At 42.5% G+C, this 20,385-nt stretch overlaps 1 protein-coding gene across 1 annotated transcript in view; it reads right to left on the bottom strand.

Moving 5' to 3' along the window:
* The window catches only part of ST6GALNAC5 (ST6 N-acetylgalactosaminide alpha-2,6-sialyltransferase 5), a 139,483-nt gene that overhangs the window by 54,775 nt on the left and 64,323 nt on the right, over positions 1-20,385 (bottom strand). The window contains exon 3 of the mRNA XM_081868357.1: positions 19,171-19,461. Coding sequence (XP_081724483.1) covers positions 19,171-19,461 — 291 coding nt within the window. The remainder of the gene's footprint in view (positions 1-19,170; positions 19,462-20,385) is intronic.

Here is a 20,385-nt window from a genome sequence, read left to right as displayed (position 1 = left end):
AATCACAGAGGAAACTTCAGAAAGGGATAAGGATTCTAGGTTGTTTTGAAAGGAAGAGCTGCCTACGAATTCAAGCATTTCTCTAAAGTGTGCGAGGAAGCAGAATGAAATTCTCCAGTTTCCCTTCCCCCTCCCCCGCCTTACATCAAAAACAGGTTAAGACACAAAAGGGGATGAAAGAAGCACCCAGCACATCAGCAGAGCAAACATGGCAGGCAAGAAAAGGTTGGCTATCAAAAGGAAAGTGCCTGAGGAGGGATCAGTACTAACTCCAGACACTACTGCAAGATGATCCTAGAGAATATAACCTTTAAGTTACTATACACTCTTTCCCAATTCCTGCTGTGTGCCTTCATAAAGTTTAACAACTCATTTACCTCCTGGTGTGCCTGGCTTGTGGTTGGCCTTCACCTGAAATGGTTGAGTTTTGTGTTTTTGTTTGCTCAAGAGTTTGCAAGTACCTTTGTAATACAGGCCAATTAACCAGAGAACATCTTTGAACTTTCCAGGGGTGGAGGCAGATAGTCCTGCTGCTTGGCATTCCAGTTTACTGTAAAGACCCTGTCATAATTCTGAACTCCCAGATTGACTAAAATATAAAAAGGGTAGGATAGAAAGACACATTCACTCCCCCTTCCTCCCAAAAGCATTTTTTTTAAAGAACAACAGAAAAGATGGCACAGACTTGATGGGAAATGCTAATCCCTTTTCGTGCAAAGAAAAGCAGGTGATCTAACAAATCATGAAAATGCCAAGCTGGTAAATGCGACAGAGAAGGGAGGGAGGAATGGGGGAGGAAAGGCAGTTTCTAGAAATTGAATGCTGAAATAGCAGGTGAACTATCCAGAGGAGTTGCCACAAAAGGGTACTGGGCATTATAGGTGGTCACAACGGCACCAACCAGGCAAACTGAGAGTTCTTGTAGCATGTAGCTTCCCTCTTCTTATTGCAGCAGTGGAGTCATCCTGGAAGCACCTAAGTCAGGATCTCATCCTCATAAGCAGAGCTCTGGGAATGGATGCTACCATTATTCCACCTTTCAATGGTTGCTTCTGCTCAGGTTCACTGCTGGTCTTTGTTCTTGGGGCCCAGAACAGATTGTGGTGAGTTGTGTGGCAATTGGAGCCCATTGATGGGGAAAGGAGTATACAACTGAGTTCTTTGATTTGGTGGAGACCAAGGGGAGAGAGAGTGTCATTTATAGCTTGGTTATACAAAAGAGAATTTCCTGCTCTTGGTTTGAACACGTACTCCAGTCTGTGGGGGGTCTCACAGCCCTCCCCTATGGTGGTTCTATCCATTTCAGTCTGAGATGTTCTGACAATATCCATGCAGAGAACAGGGACCAATAGAATAAAATGTGGTTATATAAGTAAGAGTAAAGAGCAACAAAATTTGCCATAAACTGCAGTTGCAAGGTAAGAGGTGAAACTGGGCTGTTTTGAGAACCCTTAAATGGCTGCAAATGTTATTTCCACCAAAACGTTTAAAGTCTTTTAAAAAGCTCATGAAGGTCTCATTAAGCTGCCCATTAAAACTCAAATCTATAAATAGTATTGTACAACCGGTCAGATATTGGAACCCAGTACACATAGCACATGGTGCCAGTGCTGGGGGATGAATTCCCTTCCTCTGGAGATGCTTCTGTCCTCCTCTTGGTTTCTTCAGTCTAAAGACCTATTCACAAAACCAAATTTTATCAAGAGAATTGTGGCGGGCAAGAATCCCATACAAGCAAACTGTGTCAAACAGTGCAGGCACAAACTACTCATCAACATTCCCAGGAATTGAGACTATTTCCTAGACAAGCAATTCCGATTACAAAATATTCTATGTATAGTATTATGGCTTACAAAGGTCTAAAAGAGAATCCTGCACCAGGTTCCAAAACTCACATGAACAGCTGAGAGAATCACAAAAAACACAACACACGTAAGAAGAGCCTGCTGGGTTTAGCCATTGGCCTATCTAATCCAGTATCTTGCTCTCTCAGTGGCCAGCCAAATGCCTAAAGGATGCCTTCAGGCAGGACCCAAATGCAACAGCACTCTCATCACTTGTGATTCCCAGCAACTGGCATTCAGAGACATGCTGCCTCCTATAGCAGAGCTAGCACCTAGCCACTGTGACTAGTAGGCACTGATGGCTACTCAAGCTTGAGCATTCTCAGCTTCTTTCAATCAGGAGACAAAGAAACAGAACAGAGTAGTGGCAGCTGGCTGCTATATATCCCATTCTGGGCAACAAAATGGAGCTACACATCAGTTGCAGCTACACAAGGCAGTGGAAGGGCTATACTGGATCGCAAGGAGGAATTTTTATTCACTAGAAGCAATAAGGCATTTGCAGCCATGTGCAAGGTGTTTATATACCAATATTTGGCATGCACATTGTGTTCCTTTTTAAAATACACATTTCTTGGGCTCCCCATAAATAGGTTTTACAACTCCAGAGCCCCTACCCATTATCAATATCTTTGCAACTTTGTTCCAAACTACATGGAGACAAACACCTATCTGTCCCAGAAATCATCTTTTGTTTATTATGAATGCATATCAAGTGATAATACTCATCAAATCACAACTCTAAAGCAGCACAAAATGTCAACAAATGTGTACAATGAGTGGTCCTATCCTCATTTCTCATTGATTTCAACAGGGTTCAATGTACCATGTCGGATAAATTATATTAAACAGCCAATGCAATACATATAGCATGACATGAATACTAATGGAAAATGGCTCCTGTTTTCATCTTTTGTTTTTGTTTTTAAAAGAAAGCTTTGCATTCAAGCAGGGTTGGCTTTTTGAAAAAAAATGTTGCATTGATTTCCAAATATGCATTGTAAATCATGCCCTATCATCACCTGCTATCATGATTAACCAGGAGTGGAAATAACATTATTGAAATTAAGATGAAGATGATGACCTTTTAGAACTCTTCCATGCACAATTTTCAGCATATTGCCAGTAAAGGAAATAAATGGCATAACAGTAAAAGGTATGGTATGAACACAGTGCATGTATCTTCATTTAAGACAAACCAAAATAAAACCTTCTATGAATGTAAGAAGCTGCCTTATACTAGTCAGACCATTGTGTATCTAGCTCAGACTGGCAGCACCTCTCAGGGATCTCATTCTGGAAGCTTTTCCAACCTGGAAGATTCCAGGGACTGAATCTGGGAGCTTCTGCATGCACAGCAGATGCTCTGAGTTCCCAAAGGTCATTGGGATGCAGGAATACCCAACGCATTGAAATGCATGAATACGCAAACCCTTAGCTTGAGAACCTCTATACAAGCACTGCCCCATGAAGAGGATTGCACATTGAGGAAAAGAAGACTGTTTTTTTCTTAGATCCTGGAGACAAGGTATTGATTGAAACATTATCCTGACGATGAAGGTGCCACTGAGATCCTGAGATACATGGGTGCATAAATTTGGTGTTGACCAGGCAGTTTCCAAACATGCCACAATATCTCTGATGTGGTTGCAGTGGGGAAATCATCAAAACAACGTGGCCGCCACACCACACAAACAGCTGGAGGTTGGAGGAAAAAGATGGTCTAACTTTGTTTTCTACAAGGCTGAGGAAGAAGAAAGACCCGGTTAATCAAAGATAATACAGAAGTGTTCTATTCCAAGCTCCACATCAGCATAGGAGGATGAAAATATATGCACATGCTAAAAATGCCATAAAAATAAGATGTGTGAGTAAATTACAGTATCTGTTTTTGTTGTTACCTTTTTACACCTCTTTCCAGCATCTGTATACATACAATAATGTATTTTAAAGTGCTGGGTTTGGGGCTTATTTTTTTTTTTAAGCATTTTAAAAGTTGTTCCACAGCTTACGCAACTGCAGCTTGACCGTATATTTCTTGGCCAAAGGAAACCGTAGGATTTACTTCGTGTTAAAAATACAATGGCTTTACCTACAATAGGACTTTAGGGCTTCAGTTAATTAGCTTATCATGTGATTAAATTATATTCTTTTTTTCTTAGGGAGACAAAGCCTGTTTCCTCAGCTTCTCTTGGCTGCTTGAAAGAGAAGGATTTCCTGTTGCACGTGTCACCTGCCCTTTCAAGACAGCATAGAGGAATAATGAAGTTACGGCTAATCACTGATTCTCTGTGCCCAAAACTGTTTTGACTGTTCCACACACACAAAAATGCTCCCAGCCCCCTAAACAAAAAGAAAGCAATGGTAACAAATACAGCTAAGATAACAATGCAGATAGCTTGCTGCAGGTGATGTTCCACTAAATTTTAATCAGAGTAGTTCCACTGAAATTAATGAACATGACTCTGAGTAAAACATAGTTGAACACTATGGCTTGAGCTGTCACAGACAAGTGCCTATAGCAGGGTTTTTCCAAATTTAGGTCTCCAGCTATTTTTGGACTGCAACTACCATCATCCCTAGCTAGCAGAACCAGGGATGATGGGAATTGTAGTCCAAAACAGCTCGAGACCCAAGTTTGGGAAACACTGGCCTACAGGATCTGATACAAGCCACATTATTTTATGCTCTTTTCTCTACACTTCTATGGCAGAATTTTAGGTTCCTTTACTTATTTAGCAACAACTGTATCATTGCATTGTCTGGCTTCCATACAAAACAAATAATATTTACATTACAAAGTTTTGAAAGTGAGGAAGGGTGTGGATCTGAGGGGAAGCTGGTGGATATGGCATGGGTAAGACCATATCTGGGCAAGGGCTGGAAGTTACCCATTCTGTATGTATAGGATTGCATTTTGGCTTCCTGAGTATGCCTGATCAATGTATCATTGCAAGAGCAAAGCTGTATCAAGTAATGCAATCTTTAACAAGGTTGCTTGATCTAACCTACTTCTAGGTTGAAAATACAGCAGCTGGTTACAAAAACCCTCCCAGCTAACACTAAGTTGGGAAATTCAGGCAAATGTTCAGTGTTGTATAGTGATTGTCTAGGTGCTTAAAGCAGGCCAGGACCAAGCACCTAGACAGTGATAGCTACTATGCAGTACATTTGGATTAGCTAAGCTCCTAATAAAATCAATGGCCAACTGGCTATATGGAGAAGGAATAAAACAAGGAATTCCCAATACATCAGTCTATAACAGGGGTGTCCAACCGGTTGACCACGATCGACTGGTTGATCCCCGGGAGGTTTGGGTTGATCGCGGTCTCTTTTTCGCTTGCGTGGGAAAAGAGGATTCAGATCCCGAAAGAAAGCTCAACATTTTTGACCTGCCCCTTTAAAAAAAAGGTCTTTCCTCCCTAAAAAAAGCTCAAGAACTTACACCTGAAACCCCACCCCCACCCCAGGGGTGAATCACTGCCAGTTTTTTATTCTGTGAGTAGACTGCAGTCTCTTGGGAGTTGGATGTCCCTGGTCTATAACAGTGGTGGAGAATCAGCAGTAATACAGAGTCACTAGAACTATTTGAGATCTTTGGATGCACAGGAATAAAGCCAATGAAACAACACTAACTTAAATGGAACTGGGTGGCCAGATCCCAGGTCTGCCTTGGACTCACTGGATGGCTGTTGGCAAGTCAGTAAGTTCACCAGCTAAGAAGGAGAAATAACAAGAATGCTCATGGGGGACCAGCTGTGGCATAGGCCACAGGCAAAAGTTTGTGGCACTCCCAGAAAGCGGGTAGCATGTGACATAGCAGGGCACAGTCCCTTTTCAATCCTGTGTTGCTGCTTGCCTCCCATGTAATATGGTGGAAAACACCTACATACTGAGCCAAATGTGGTCCACCAGCTAGGTGCTACAGTCTGCCAAGTGTTTCACAACCTTCCCTACTTTTGTGTGTTTATCAATCCACTGTAGGATTCAACTACATGATTGAAAATATGCATTCTGCATCATGGCTCACACAATAAAAAATACTTCCTGACATCAGTAGGACTTACTTCTAAGTAGACATGTTTAGGGTGGCACCATAAGCAGCATATTGGCTAATACAAAATAGCAATATTTACAAAACAAGTATTTCCTGTTTGTCTAATATTCAGTAAGAAAACCCCCTCAAATTTCATTTCATTTGGGTTGTAAATGAGACAAAATGGTTTTTGTCAATTACAACAACACAAAGGCTTTATTACTGCTGTATTCTCAACAACTACTTATCACCAAGTGTTGTTCGGGAGTTGTGTCCTGTGATCAGTGCTGGTCCAACAAGCACATGTCCCCAGTGAGAGCTTACAGAAATGCTTGAGCAAATTGCTTAAGACAGGGAAATAAGTATTCAGCATGGGAGCTGTTAAATTTCCCATAAGGTGAAGGTGCTGATAGTATTCCATTTTGTTGCTGTTTCTCAACAGACCCTTTAGGAATTTAATTTATTTATTTGGCTATTAAGTTCAATGTATTCTGAGGATTTAAAGAATGAAAGTTAAAGTGTTGAAAAATGGGATCTGAAAGGAAGAATGAACAATATTAGCAACACCTGATACATACATTAAATTGCCACTTTATGCCTGCACATAAATGAATCAGAATCTACTACATTCTGTTTGTATTCATTGATTCAACCTATGAAATCAACAGGTTTTATGGATAGGATTGTCTGGCAGTGGTTACATGGCAGGCAGAAAATCAGTTGTGGCAGTTTTTCCCAGCAAGAAGGTGTGGTTACAGATAAGATTTTCTGAGTTTCCCAGGATAACTTGTTTTCACTCTCAGGGTTATGTTTACATGATGACTGATAAGTGATGGGAGGCTCATTAATACTTGGCTTTTAGTTATCCACTCCTCTATTATTAGTTGGGCCAGTTATGGCATGATGATCAAGCATGGCTTATAATCATGGGAGTTAGCCATATCAAGTCTCAGGTTAGCAAGTCTCAGGTTCATACACTCCGCCCCCCAAGACTGTGAGCAGGAAATTGGAAACACTATTTTTTAAAATTATTATTAATGACACTTCAGCAATACACCTGAACCCTAAACCATGGTTCATTTTGACTATGGCTTGATGAAACAAGCTTCACAACAAACCATAGTTCAGATTAAGCACACTTGGTTGGTTAACAATGGAAGAACAAGCTGTGTTTATTTAAAAACGGAAGAGCTTCTGACATCCTCACCCAATTTTTACCAGGACTCTTTTCTTTCCACTCACATCTTCTGACTCATCTGTGATACTGTGCCAATGAACACCACAATACTACTGCAACTCTGGGAACAAGCCAAGTGGGGCAGTGCATGCCACCCCCATATACCAGAATACCACAATTCCATAAGAAAGCCACCACACGTAGCACATATCCCATTCTCACTTGGCTTTAATGTGGCCACCTCCTTCAAGCAAGTACTAACTGGGTTAACTGCATTATAGACAACTGTCGTGCAAAGAAGAGTTCCTCAAAAGTGATCCAATTTAGCTTTGTTCTTACTTACTGCATCAGGACACTATTGGAAAGAAAATACCTCTGCCTATTCTCAGTGGCCCATATAGAAATAGAAATATGAAGCTCAAGGAAGAAACCTGCCTTACTGAATATACCAAATACATTGTCCCTGAGCTGAGTGACAGATTAAGGCAAGCCCTGTGCAATGATATTTACCAGCAGATATTACATTTATCTCTGGCAAAATCTCAAAAAAGCTGAATACATCTATGGTGCACTCCTCTGTATTTCTAGGGGGGGGGGTTGTTATTGTTTACATTTCCATAATGTCAATGCCTGCCACTGTCTGTTTCCCTGTGTTTACCACACATCAGCAATCTGCCACCTCTACTCATGGCCCCCAGTCTCAGCCCCTTGATTACAAAGTTCTATTAACCCAAAGACAGCAGCAATTCACAAAGATAATCAAGAAGAAAGGTCAGTGGCTTATGAAGGAAAGCACTGACCTTTTAGTAAACCTCCAGGGTTGCAACTCAGCAATAGTGTAAAGTATGAAAATGCTGGGATTCCATGCTCCCTCAGTAGCAGGCTATCACCCCGACACCACTCATTTAGTGCCACAGCTGTGTGCTACTGTTGTGACAAAAAGGCCAAGACTGTAATCAAGTAACCGTGCATGAACTATCAGTGCAGATAGCATGGGAAGGAAAGCTAATGGAGGCACTATGGGAAATTCAAGACAGCCAGCACTGCAGGGTCACCTTAACATTTGTGCACCTGCCTTGTGGTCAAAGCCTTGGAAGAGTTAGTAAAAAGAGAATGACTGAGCGACAAGCAGCGGGTTGCATGCCTTCAGAACATTTGCGTAACTGGAAGTGGAGAGCGCCAGTTGCTGAGCATGCCATGTTTTGGACCACAAATAATAAGACAGTTTGAAGGAACAGCCTAGGCTGGCCCTCGCTGCCTGTGCAAGCTCCATTAAAGGGCACTGGGAAAACCCATAGGATAAGCTAACAGAAGGCGAGGGAGATCTTAAAAGGTATTACACCCATCATGTGCCATTGAGTTTGCAGCCCAGTAGAATTGGAAGGCTGGAAATCTTAGGTACATCCTACAACAGAGCAATTAAATTCTCGTGTATGCAGGTTTCCCTATTCACTACCATCATCATCATCATCATCATCATCATCATCATTTTCCTTATCAATCTTTCAGCATAAAGTCCCAGGAAGGGTTACAACAAGCAAAACAGCAGTTTAGAACAAAATAAAACCACCCAACCATACACAACAATTTTCAAGGTAATCTAGGGTTTTCAGGTAGGTTGAGGGTAGCCCTAGCAGGCTATCTCCAACTCCATTGTCCCTGCTTGTACACGTGGAGAAGGATCATCAGTTACCTTGCATGTACATACAAATTGCATGGGACCACCTGGGTGACTTCCTTAAAATCCCTTGCAATTTATACCTATGTAGGTGATCCATCTCTATGTGTGCATGTGGGAGAGAGGAGCTGTCCACTTGTTGGCCTGGTTGATCAGAACTGCTCCAGTTCCTCAGATATTCCATTGTAGTGTAGGGGGGGGGGCAATGCTGGTGCATTTGTAGGTGTCATCTTTAAAGAAAATTAAATTTTAACACACAGAAGTTATGGAATGGGTCATTACAGGTAAGAATGCTATGTTTACTCACTTGAGCCTTAAATATGCAATACACATATGCCTAAGGAAGGCAAACATTCACTATATCATGCCCTATTATGTATATAAATTGAAAGCTTAATCTTTAACTCTATATCTAACATTTTCATGCAAACCACTCCTATAACTTGGGAAGGGTTGTGTGAATATTATAACACGTTGTTCAAATATTCACTGTAACTGCAATGCGTTCTTCCTTAGTGGCTTAATGTGCAATTTGGAAGGAAAAAGTAAGAGTAATTACTGATGTAATAAAACACGAACATACTGGAGACAACTCCATGGAATTTTAATTAGGGAAAAGCAGAATGTGTTATGATTTTCCTGTCCCCAAGTGTACATCTCATTTTCATGAATTTGTTGTTGTTTAAAATTTAGTTTCATCTTCCAAAGGTAGAGACATAAAAGGACTTACGATGCAGCTAAGTATAAGCTTCACCCTTCTTATAGAGGATATCTGGTACAGCATCCCCCTTTTTATCCTTTGCTCTTTAGAATAAGGTAAAACATAAATATCTGAGAGGCTGATTCCTTTTAATTTATTTGCACTTACATCTGCTTAGACTAAGACCACAGCAAGCCCTGGCTGCGACAGTAGAAGATTAACACTCCTGTCGTAGTAACATGCTTGAAAGAGAAGCTTAACTTTATCCTTAAGGTTCATAAAACTTCTCACGTATGGAGAACAACTTTAATATACACAGTATAATATAATGCTCTATACTTTTACTTATAAAGACAAGGGAAATATGGCTCTAGAGACCAAGATGCAAATATTACATCCATTGTGGAAATATTTAGCTGGCGGGGTGAGGGAGGGGATAGGAAGAAAAATTATACTACTTTGTAAAGTTTGTTTCAAAAGAATTATTCTGATTTCACACAAAAAATAAAACTACCTTTGTATCAGGATCTAAGTGGAACACACAATTTCAGATTACTCGTCAGACACATTACCTTAAATATTCTCTAAGATTACCACCTTCCCCCCAACCCAGACAAACAATTTCCATGGACTTCACCTCAGCACATGGGACAATTTTTAAAAGTGTCTGTTAAGAGCTTCCGAGACTGTGTTTAATGTAGCCTCCTTTAAATCTGCGGCTTTCAAGTGGCATTAATCTTCCCTTCCCATCTGTTAGACTTTCGAAGATTATCATGGCAAGAGAAAGTTAAAAGTATGAATTATTCTTGAAAACACTGTTTTTCACTTACCGTAACAAAAATAAGACATAATGCAGTCATGCATAACACACACACACACACACACACACACACACACACACACACAAAACCTTAAGAGACACAGAAAATGAAGTCATATTTGAAAATAAATACAATAATGCTACCCTGTGAAATACAAGCAAAAGCTAAAATATGATCTACCTAGCTGCTACCAAGAGGAGCTGAAAATATCAGAAGGTTAATGCATGTGTCCCTTCCACGTATCACCACATCCAACAAGATGCTTTCATTAGGGCAGCAGCAATTAATTGGTTTGCTTAATTAATTAAGAAAAACTGATAAGAATGCCCTGATTAATTGGTGAGCTGTTTTATTCATTTTTTTTAATACATGTACATGCAAAAATTGGCAAGCAACATCCTGTCTGTAAGAGGAGGGAAATGCTTTTCTAAAGAAAGATGTTATGAAATATGCAAGCATTGTCTAAAAGCAAAGAAGGCATGTTTTTTCCTTCAGAAATACCGATTTTATTGAAACACGTCAACTAATAAATGAATCAAAACTCATACAATTTCTTGCATTTTTGGTAACAAAAACATGTCTCCATCTGACTGGGTTGCCCCTACCACTGGGGGCGGCCCCCAACGAAGTATTAAAAATGCAATAATACATCAACCATTAAAAACTTCCAAGTACAGGGCTGCCTTCAGATGTCTTCTAAAAGTCAAATATAGTTGTTTATCTGTTTGAAATCTGATGGGAGGGCATTCCACAGGGAGGGTGCCACTACCAAGGAGCCCCTCTGCCTTGTTCCCTGTAGCTTCACATCTCACAGTGAGGGAACCACCAGAAGATCCTCGGAGCTGGACCTCATTGTCCAGACTGGACAATGAAGGTGGAGACGCTCCTTCAGGTATACAGGAGCAAGGCCATTTAGAGCTTTTAAAGTCAACGCAAACACTTCGAATTGTGCTAGGAAATGTACTGGGAGCCAGTAGATCCTTTAGGACCAATGTTATATGGTCCTGGCAGCTGCTCCCCAGTCACCAGTCTAGCTGCTGCATTCTGGATTAGTTGTAGTTTCAAGTCTTCATCCCTTTTAACTATACAGTTGCAACTGCCAAAGGCCAGCAGCAATTTGTGACAATAATCCAGAATGCAGCTTAGAGGTCATCACTGGTCTGTTGGGTCACAATCAAGGAATTCTTGTGCACTCTAGGAGCTTTGGAAGAAATATGGAAAGTTCATAAGGTCTGTATTTATAACAGACCTGTGCAACTTGTTATCCACTAAGCCAAACATAACCCATCCCAGCCCTTGACAGGGAGAAAAATCTGGAGGTTTATCACATCCCTGGAGGATTACATTTTTGGCTTGGTACATTAAGAGTCCCGGCATAAAATAATAAAAAAGAAGGAAGGCAAATGCTGGCCACAGGCTTAAAAAAAGCTATCCTGTGCTTTCCTGCAACATAATGGAGGTGAATTTCACCGGAACAGGAGAGAGGTTTTGTACACAGACGATGAAATTATAAAGTTGTGTAGGAAGGCAGGAGGAGGCAGAAGAGAGGAAAAGAGAAATAAGGAGAAACAAGTTGAGAAACACGTTCTGGAGCCGCGAGCAACAGGGCAAAATGTTTTATCACTATTTGGAGGACTGGAGGAGAACATGTTCCTGATAACAAATGCCATCTCCAGAAGCGCTATGTCCTTTTATACCTGATTATTTCTTACTAAACAATTTCCCAAGTACAACACTTTTCCCTAAAGGTCCCTATATACACTGTGCCTCATATATAGATGTACATGTTTTCCACAGGTCTTCGGTTGCTGGATTTTATTTTCCCTTAGAGGGAACTGCAAGGACTAATGTGCTATCCAGTGTTATTACAACTGTTTCATCTACTCCTGACCTTCCTGTAACCAAAGGGCAAAATGTATTCAAATTTAATATAAGGGAAAGGGTGGGTGTTAAAAAATATTTATTTTATGGGTACTAAAACCAGAGCAAATCTAACATGTACTAATAACACACTTGAACAGACTGGAAACCAGAGGTTACTTGACATGGCTGGCAAGGCAAATTTTACAGTCTATAAGAAATAAGCAAGGCATGTTCACAATTCATAATTGCTGTGAGACAGTATCCTCTCCGTCTTCTAGGCTATTTCTTATCAAATAGCCTATTTCATCAAGCTGTTTTGACTACATCTTCCATCTGCCCTAGTGCTTCCATAGGACCTTAAGAAGAGCAAACCTCCTAAGTCACGCTGTTAAGTCTTCTTATCAAAAAGGAGATGGCATAAAAAAGTCTATTAAATGCACCTTTACCACTTGTGCTATATATTTTCTCTTTACAACTTCCCTTGATTCAACATCGATAGGAAGATGCCTTCTCCCTTCCACAAAAATACCCAATCTGATACTGCAATTAAGAATGCTGCTTCAAAAAAAAACAACCACGTAGCATTTACTCTTTATTAATACTGCATTAGCATTTCTGTGAATCACACAGTCAAGAGAACTATCGTTTGTACAGCTGCAACATTTCAGGTTCCAAGGCTGACTCAAAACGTTTTGCTGGTTGAGGCTAAGCAGAAAATGGTGTCCTCTCTCCACCCCTGCCACATCACAAATCAAGGCCAGTCAAGCCATTTAGCACTTGAGACATAAAATATCATAAGTCCATCTCTATGGCAGTAAAAAAAACATTATAATATATTCATTTCCTTTTCATGACACTGGAAATTAACTGCCTGAGGCAATCAACTGCACTTCACTCTGCCTAATGTTAGGGCTGGCCCTGCAACCTTTGGCATTATTCAGCAATGCTGCTGTGAAAGCACCATAGAGCTGAACAGCCCACACCCATTTTTTTCTGCCCCAAAGGTTTCCACTGTGCTGCTAAAAAGATATCCCAGTTCTCTCTCTCAGAGCCACGGTATCACACATAAATGTGAAGATTTTTTCTCTCCAAATATACAGACTGCAACCCTGTAGCCACTTACATGGGAGTAAGCTCATTGAATCCACTCATACATACTTCTGAGGAGAAATGTACATGATTGCTGTATGTAAGATTGCTGAAGAATGTTGGCCATTTTTAATAGTGTTCTCTATAAGAACATTCCATAATTATTCCATAATTAAACAGGAAGAGCAGGAAATGAAGAGACCCTGTGTAGGACAGAAGCAAAGACAATGCAATATCCAGCCTCACCTTGAAAATGGCCTTTGTGCTGTCACATCAGCTTATATCAGCACCAAAGCTCAGTTGAGTTGATTACACTAATTAGGAGCTAAATTAATACACCATGGTCCTTAATATCAATGCCACCTTTGTTTCATGGACACCATTATCTGCATGTGTCACTGAGCAATGCAGGGCAGGTTAAAGCAGAAAGCCAGTGACAAAACATACTAAAAGCTAAAGCCCACATTTTTCGTTCAGCAAAATGCTATTGGGTTAAGGAATTTCTATTTCAGCTGATCGCATTAAAAGCCAGCTATGTCTCCTTAACATGCTTTAGTTCTTACTGGGGGTATAGTATAGTGTGTGTGTGTGTGTGTGTGTGTGTGTGTAAGTAAAATACATCTGTACTACACAGAGACAGAAGACCTAGCTAATACTCATGCAAAATAATTTTTTGGGCAATTTTGATGCATTTGCAGAGTTGTCAATTTTTGAGGCAATTTAAACCTTTTGATCTTTTTACAATTCTAGTGACTAGTATGCTCCCATACTTGTGGGCAGGTGTGGGTTATGAGTAAGCCGCATCAAAGATTATGAATTTATGTAGGATAGCATTATGCCCAGGATGTATGATGTGGCCAGAGGCTGAGTAGCTGTAACTAGCCGATTAAGTTCACATATATATAGCACTACTGCACTTTTTGATTAAATAAGTTATTGCTGCTGGAGGACAGTAGTATAGAACTTTTCCACCCTAGCAGCAAGTGCTTGAGATTAAATTCTAGCCACACAGCAGCAGAAAGAGAAATGGGGACCAGCCCCTACATTATGTAGAACCTCAGGGATCAGCCTTGCTCTTAGGTCTCAGTAAACTGAGGCTGCTATTTCATCTTGCTGCTGTTACTTATGCGTCCTGCCACCTTGCATGTGTTGAATTCCCTTTCTGAGTCTCTGGATTCCACAAAGTGGCTTGCTCCATGGACTGCGACCAATGCGCCCAGTTCTATCAGAGAGAAGTGAGAATATTTCTGACCACAGCACATCTCTTTACTCCGTTTACCATCTCAAGAGCATCACTGGGCCTTAATAATAAGGCATTCTAGCCAGGGATGTAGGAAGGCATCACTTTCTATTCTGCTCTGTATGCATAACATGCAGCACTGTTTCTGTTCCAATGCAGTTTGTTTCCTGCAAAAACCTATATTATTTGTCTCACTGTCCACTGTGGCGCAATTATGTAATTAATTACGTGTTAGCATTGTGTTATTCCACCCCATTCATTTCAATACAAAGGAAATGCAATGGAAATGGGGGGAAATGTAATCAATTACGTATTGTTTGCAGAGTGAAAGCAACAACTGTGAATACTGATCATATTCTCTGACTGGACATATTCTGTTCTGGACATGAGATGAATAGGTGAACATTGGCAATTTCTGCTCCCATGTCTGTTTTTCTTGGAACTGTCCAACATGCCTAATTCCAGCCTTCTGGTCACATTCAAATAGCATTTTTGCCGGGGCAAAGCTTCACACCTTTATAGTCAGACTATCCCCCTCCCCCCAAAAAACACAGCAAAAGTATCTCAATAAGATGTTCCTATGTTTTCCCACAGTAAATACATAATGATGTGGAATTTTAAATGCACAACATGTTGAGCTGATTGATACATAGTTAGTAGCAATAAGGGATAAAGTACTTCAAGGGATTACAAACAGAGCTGGTGCCAAGTCAAGACTGACAGCTGCTTGCAAGAAACTAGAAATCTGGCATGGAGCAAAAGGTACCATTTTCTATCTTTGTTCCACTGCTTTGTGATACAGATAGAATGTTATCACTTAATGCACACTGAAAGTTTAAACAAGAATCATCAGAATGAAATGAACCGGTGATGCAATTTTTCAAGCTTAGAGAAATAGTTAATGCTGCTGGGAACAAAAAGCAGAACACACAACATGCGCAGTCAACATCTGAATGATGTTTAATGTGAGTTCCCAAATTCTCTTCCCTGCACTGCTGGGGACAAAACAAACTTGTGGTTTATTTCTCTGCAATAAACCGTGAACTGAACACTGCTCATCCACATTAAACTTGAGTTCATTTTAACCATGGTTTAATGTAGTCTTTGCCAACCTAACACTGCCCAGATGTTCTATTACGACTCATGCATGGGAGTTGTAGTCCAAACTTGGGGGGAGTTGTAGGCCAAAACATCTGGGGGGCATCAGACTGGTAAAGGCTAGTTTGATGTGATATGCAAATGAAGCTGTCCAACTAGATATTTGGCTTCAGTCTCAAGGTTGTTTTTTAAAAAATGAACAGTTGTAGAGTAACTGTATGGTAACATCAATGACCTTTATGGAAACCAGAACTACCCACAAGGATTATATGTACAACTAATGGCTTATCATGTCATTTGACCCTTCAGGCTTGTCTGCTGAGCATCAATCTGAAGTAGACATATATTTTCTTATCTTTTTTAGCAGCATGCCTCCTCACACCAGGGTGACTGATCCTCCTCATCCAAGATCTGGTGGCCTTTCTGTTCTCTTGGATGTGCATTCACATCCTGAATCATAGTTGTCAATAGAGGCTAGTAGTGATTTGTTCCCAGCTCTCAGCAGTACTGTGCATTGGTTCATCCATACAAAAAGCCAATTGTTTTTTTCCTGCGCACAGCAGAATCCAAAATGAGTTTGTGAGCATGCACAAACCAATCACTGGTTTGTTGTGATTCTTCCTTCAAGCAATGCTGTTTCCCAACACTATATGATTTGCTTGCATTATTTGGTCAAGAGGAACTGTTACATTAATGAAAGAACCCCCAGATTTCCTCTGTAAATGGATGCAGCGACTGGATACTTAACCAGTCCTATGTACACTTCTAGACAGCAAGTCCCAGGAAACTGAAGGGAAGGAATTACTTCTGCATATCCATGCACATGATTGCATGGTTAACCTATTAATGCTAAACACAAGATAGTTTACCCACTACTGGTTACTTGATTATTTGGCCTATTCCCCTCCACGCAATGCTTTTTAGAATGTTAGATTAATTCTGATTAAATTGTGATGTGTTTGAAAGTAAAAACTTGCTATTTCAAGCTTTCATGGTAAGTGGCCTTGAAAGAAAGTCTATCACCATCGTCTTATATAGAATAGAAACCTTTGGACAGCCTATTTTAGAACAAAGTGATCATACCGCTGATCCAACTACTTCACCTTCCAGAGCAAAAATGGTAATCTTTAACCATCCAGATTGCCTCCTATTCCAAAGTTCTGGGGAAACCCCTGGAACTTTAGGGGGTGAGGTGGGGACTTAGGGGGAACAGAGGGGAGAAAGTTCCGTTGCACTAGCAGACCATGGTCTGCTCATGCATACCACCCTTAATGATACATTGAATGCCACCCCAAGACTCCTGCTGGTGGATTGTGCACATCAAATGTTCCATTACTATCTATATGCTCAGTACAATCCCTTTGACTGTGTACTTTCAATGGGTGCTACTCTTAGGAAGGTGAACATAGTAGCTTTTGAAAGTGAACATGGTGACATAGTAGCTTTTTGTAGGCTACGAATTTACTGTGAAGTCCTAGGAGGCATGTGCTTCTGTGCACATATTTTATCCAGTTTTTCTACACATAATATACATTTAAATCCCATTATACCACAATAATTTGAGACCTCTTCCCACACTTCTTGCTGCATTAAGAAAACCATACTATTGTCACCTTTGCTTCAGAACACAATTAAAGACTATCAGTCTTGAAAGTATCCTCGGTAGCAAATATTACTACTGACAAGAGTGTCATTCTGAACTTAACTACCACACCAAATTTTACTTCTGCAAATAGGTTTGTATAGTACACACAAAGCAGGCACAGCATTGCATCATAAGTATCATTTATCCAAGGCCCAATGGAGAGGTTGAAATTTGTATGCACCATTTTAATTCTTTTTTAAAAAGCCAACTATCTTTCTTTTGCCCTTGAGAATATTGATTCTGTGGGGTCTGCAAAGCCTTCAAAACCAATGTTAGAGACTTTGATCTGCTAAGAAGCAGAAGTTGCCTATTACAGGCAGACCTACAAACTGGCAGATGAAGCTTACTTTAAAGGAAGGAATTCCTTCTGAAGGTAGAGCCTTTTTCACAAAAACTCTTCTGCAAAAGGGAGTGATTAAAGCCTGTTTATCTGTTTGAGTCTGATAATTTAGGCCATGCCAAATTTTTTTTTGTCTGGAAAAGCTCCCAGTGTAACAGAACTCCCTGTTAAGACACTTCCCAATTGTGAAACCAGTGGGTGGTATCTGACTAAGCCATACAGGGAACAGACCCATTGAATTTACCCACTCATGGTGGCAACAGTGGAAGACGGCACAGTGATTGGGCCCAAATTAGGCTCTGTGCTGGTTGGCACTGGCTGTGGAATCAGCTGGGAATCCAGCCAGTCCAGCCTTACCCTGCCCCACTTGAGGGCTTTCTGCTGGCAGAGACACCAATAGGCCTTCTGCTCACCCACACATGGGAAGCTAGTTGAGCTAGCAAAAACAAGAGGGGAAACATCTTCATGCAATCCAACGCCTCCTGTGGGATTTGGATTGCAGCCTTAGTTAGGATACCACCCACTGTATACAGCCACCAAATGAAACATTCCTCTCTCTCTCTTTCTGTTATTATCCTTTACTGAGTTTTACATTGATTAATTCTATACATTTTCCATTCGTTCTTCAAAATATGTTAAGTATGTATTTTTTTAAAAAAAAACTTTCTCTCTTAACGAGCAATAGACAGTATGTGGCGTTTGCTCTGAGATATCTCATCAGGCAATATTAATAAAATAAAATAAAACCGGCTCAGCTGGAACAGCACAAGCCTCTTCATCTCAAGAGCCATAAGTTTGAGCCCCACGTTGGGCAAAAGATCCCTGCATTGCAGAAGGTGGGACTCGATGACCCTTATGGTCCCTTCTATAGGATTCTATGTGAATTCATTATTATTGTTAACAACATGTATTTGCCTCTTTTTGTTTTTTTCCCCACAGAAAGCGATCCAAAGCGATCTACATAATAATTTGGATTGATTGCCCTGGAATAAAGGGCAGCCTTTTGAATGGCAACGTGATCACTAAAAACATCCCACAGGGCTGTATGTCCGTGGGGCACTCCACTCTCAGTGCCTCTGAGAAGAGTGTGGCTCCTTAACTCCCGGATGCGGGTAGTGCTGTGGGTTAAACCACAGAGCCTAGGACTTGCCGATCAGAAGGTCGAAGGCCGGCAGTTCGAATCCCCCCCACAGGGTGAGCTCCCCTTGCCCGGTCCCTGCTCCTGCCAACCTAGCAGTTCGAAAGAACGTCAAAGTGCAAGTAGATAAATAGGTACCGCTCTGGCAGGAAGGTAAACAGCATTTCCGTGCGCTGCTCTGGTTCGCCAGAAGCGGCTTCGTCATGCTGGCCACATGACCCGGAAGCTGTACGCCGGCTCCCTCAGCCAATAAAGCAAGATGAGCACTGCAACCCCAGAGTTGGCCACGACTGGACCTAATGGTCTGGGGACCCTTTCCCTTACCTTACCATGCTATTTCCCCATAGTTCATGGAACAGAAATGTCTATTACACACACCTTTTTCCTGGAGAACTTTCATCAGTCGGCCCAAGCCAAGGGCCCCAGAGGAGCTCCCTCTTCGGCGCCCTTGCCCGCCCTTCGCCTCCTCCCCTCCCCCCGCACCTCTCCGCCTGCGCTCACCTTGTGGTCCAGGACCCCGATGTAGCCTTCCAAGGGGCGGTCGGGGAGGCGCCTCTGCCCGCTGCCGCCCAGTTGCTGAGGGCTCTCCGGCTTCTGGCTCGCCGTCACCGCCACCTGCTGCTGCTGCTGCGATTGACTCTGCTCTTTCGGGCTTCCGTCGCCGCTACTGCCGCCGCCTCCTCCTCCTCCGCCGCCGCCACTACCAGCGCCTCCGCCTCCGATGCTACCATACATGAGCAACAAGCTAGTGCACATGGTGGTGAGCGCTAAAGACACAGCCAGCCCATGGCGCTGAAAAGGGGGACAAGGAGACACGCTGAGAGAACCCGCCGTGCGCAGCGGAGAGCGCGCTCCCCACCAGGCAGGCGGCGAGCGGAGCGCGGCGGAGCCCGAGGCCGGACGTGGTGGAGATGGCGGAGCGGGAAACGGTGGCGGTGGCGGCCAGGAGGCGTTGCGCGCGGGCGGCTCAGGCGGCAGCACCGCCGCCGGGTCCCTCGCGGCTCCGTCGCCGCCCCTCCAGGTCTCCCGCTTCCCCGCCGCTCTCCTTCCCGCCTCACCCGCCCCCGCCCCGCGCGCGCCTCGCCGCTTCCCGCCTCGCCTTTGCAACCCGCCACTGTTGGAGGAGTTCTGATTGTTGTCAATAAAAGCTCGGCGTCTCTCTCCACACCCGCGCCAGCCTAACTCATGTGAGGCAGCCCCTTTTTTTGCAAGTTTCCCGTCCTTTTTTTATGGCAGGGATGCGGGTGGGTGTGAGGAGAATGCAGCTCCGCGTCTTGGTAGCCTTTGCAAGTTTTAACTTCTTCTGGAAGGGGTTGGGTCTGGTCTCCTCTCCATGGAGAGATCCCTGCAGGTTGATGCGGGCGGGCGGGCGGGCGGGCGGGCGGGTGCCACCCAGAGCTACCATTTTAATCTCTGGGGTGGCGGAAGAAGCCGGGGTGGGGAGGGGTGGAACCGTCTATTTCCAGCCCCTGCAAGTTCCAAAGCAGAGAAGCCTCTTGAAAAGTGCAGCTTCCTCCTGAATTTGACCCCCCCTCCACACACACACACACTGCTTTCTGCCTTCCTAAGCCCCTTTCTCTTATCCTCCTCTCACTTTCCCGGCTTACCCTTTCGATGCCATTCCCACTGCTCCCACGTTTTGCAGTTTTTTAGGTGGGAGAGAGAGCAATGCCTGCCCGTGATTATTGCCCTAAGCGCCCGAGATCCCTCCTTGCA

Source organism: Podarcis erhardii (assembly GCF_964252035.2).
Source record: "Podarcis erhardii genome assembly, chromosome: 6".
Classification (NCBI taxonomy): Eukaryota; Metazoa; Chordata; class Lepidosauria; order Squamata; family Lacertidae; genus Podarcis; species Podarcis erhardii.
The sequence above is the reverse complement of the archived record's forward strand: the minus strand, read 5'-3'. Positions and strand labels throughout refer to the sequence as shown.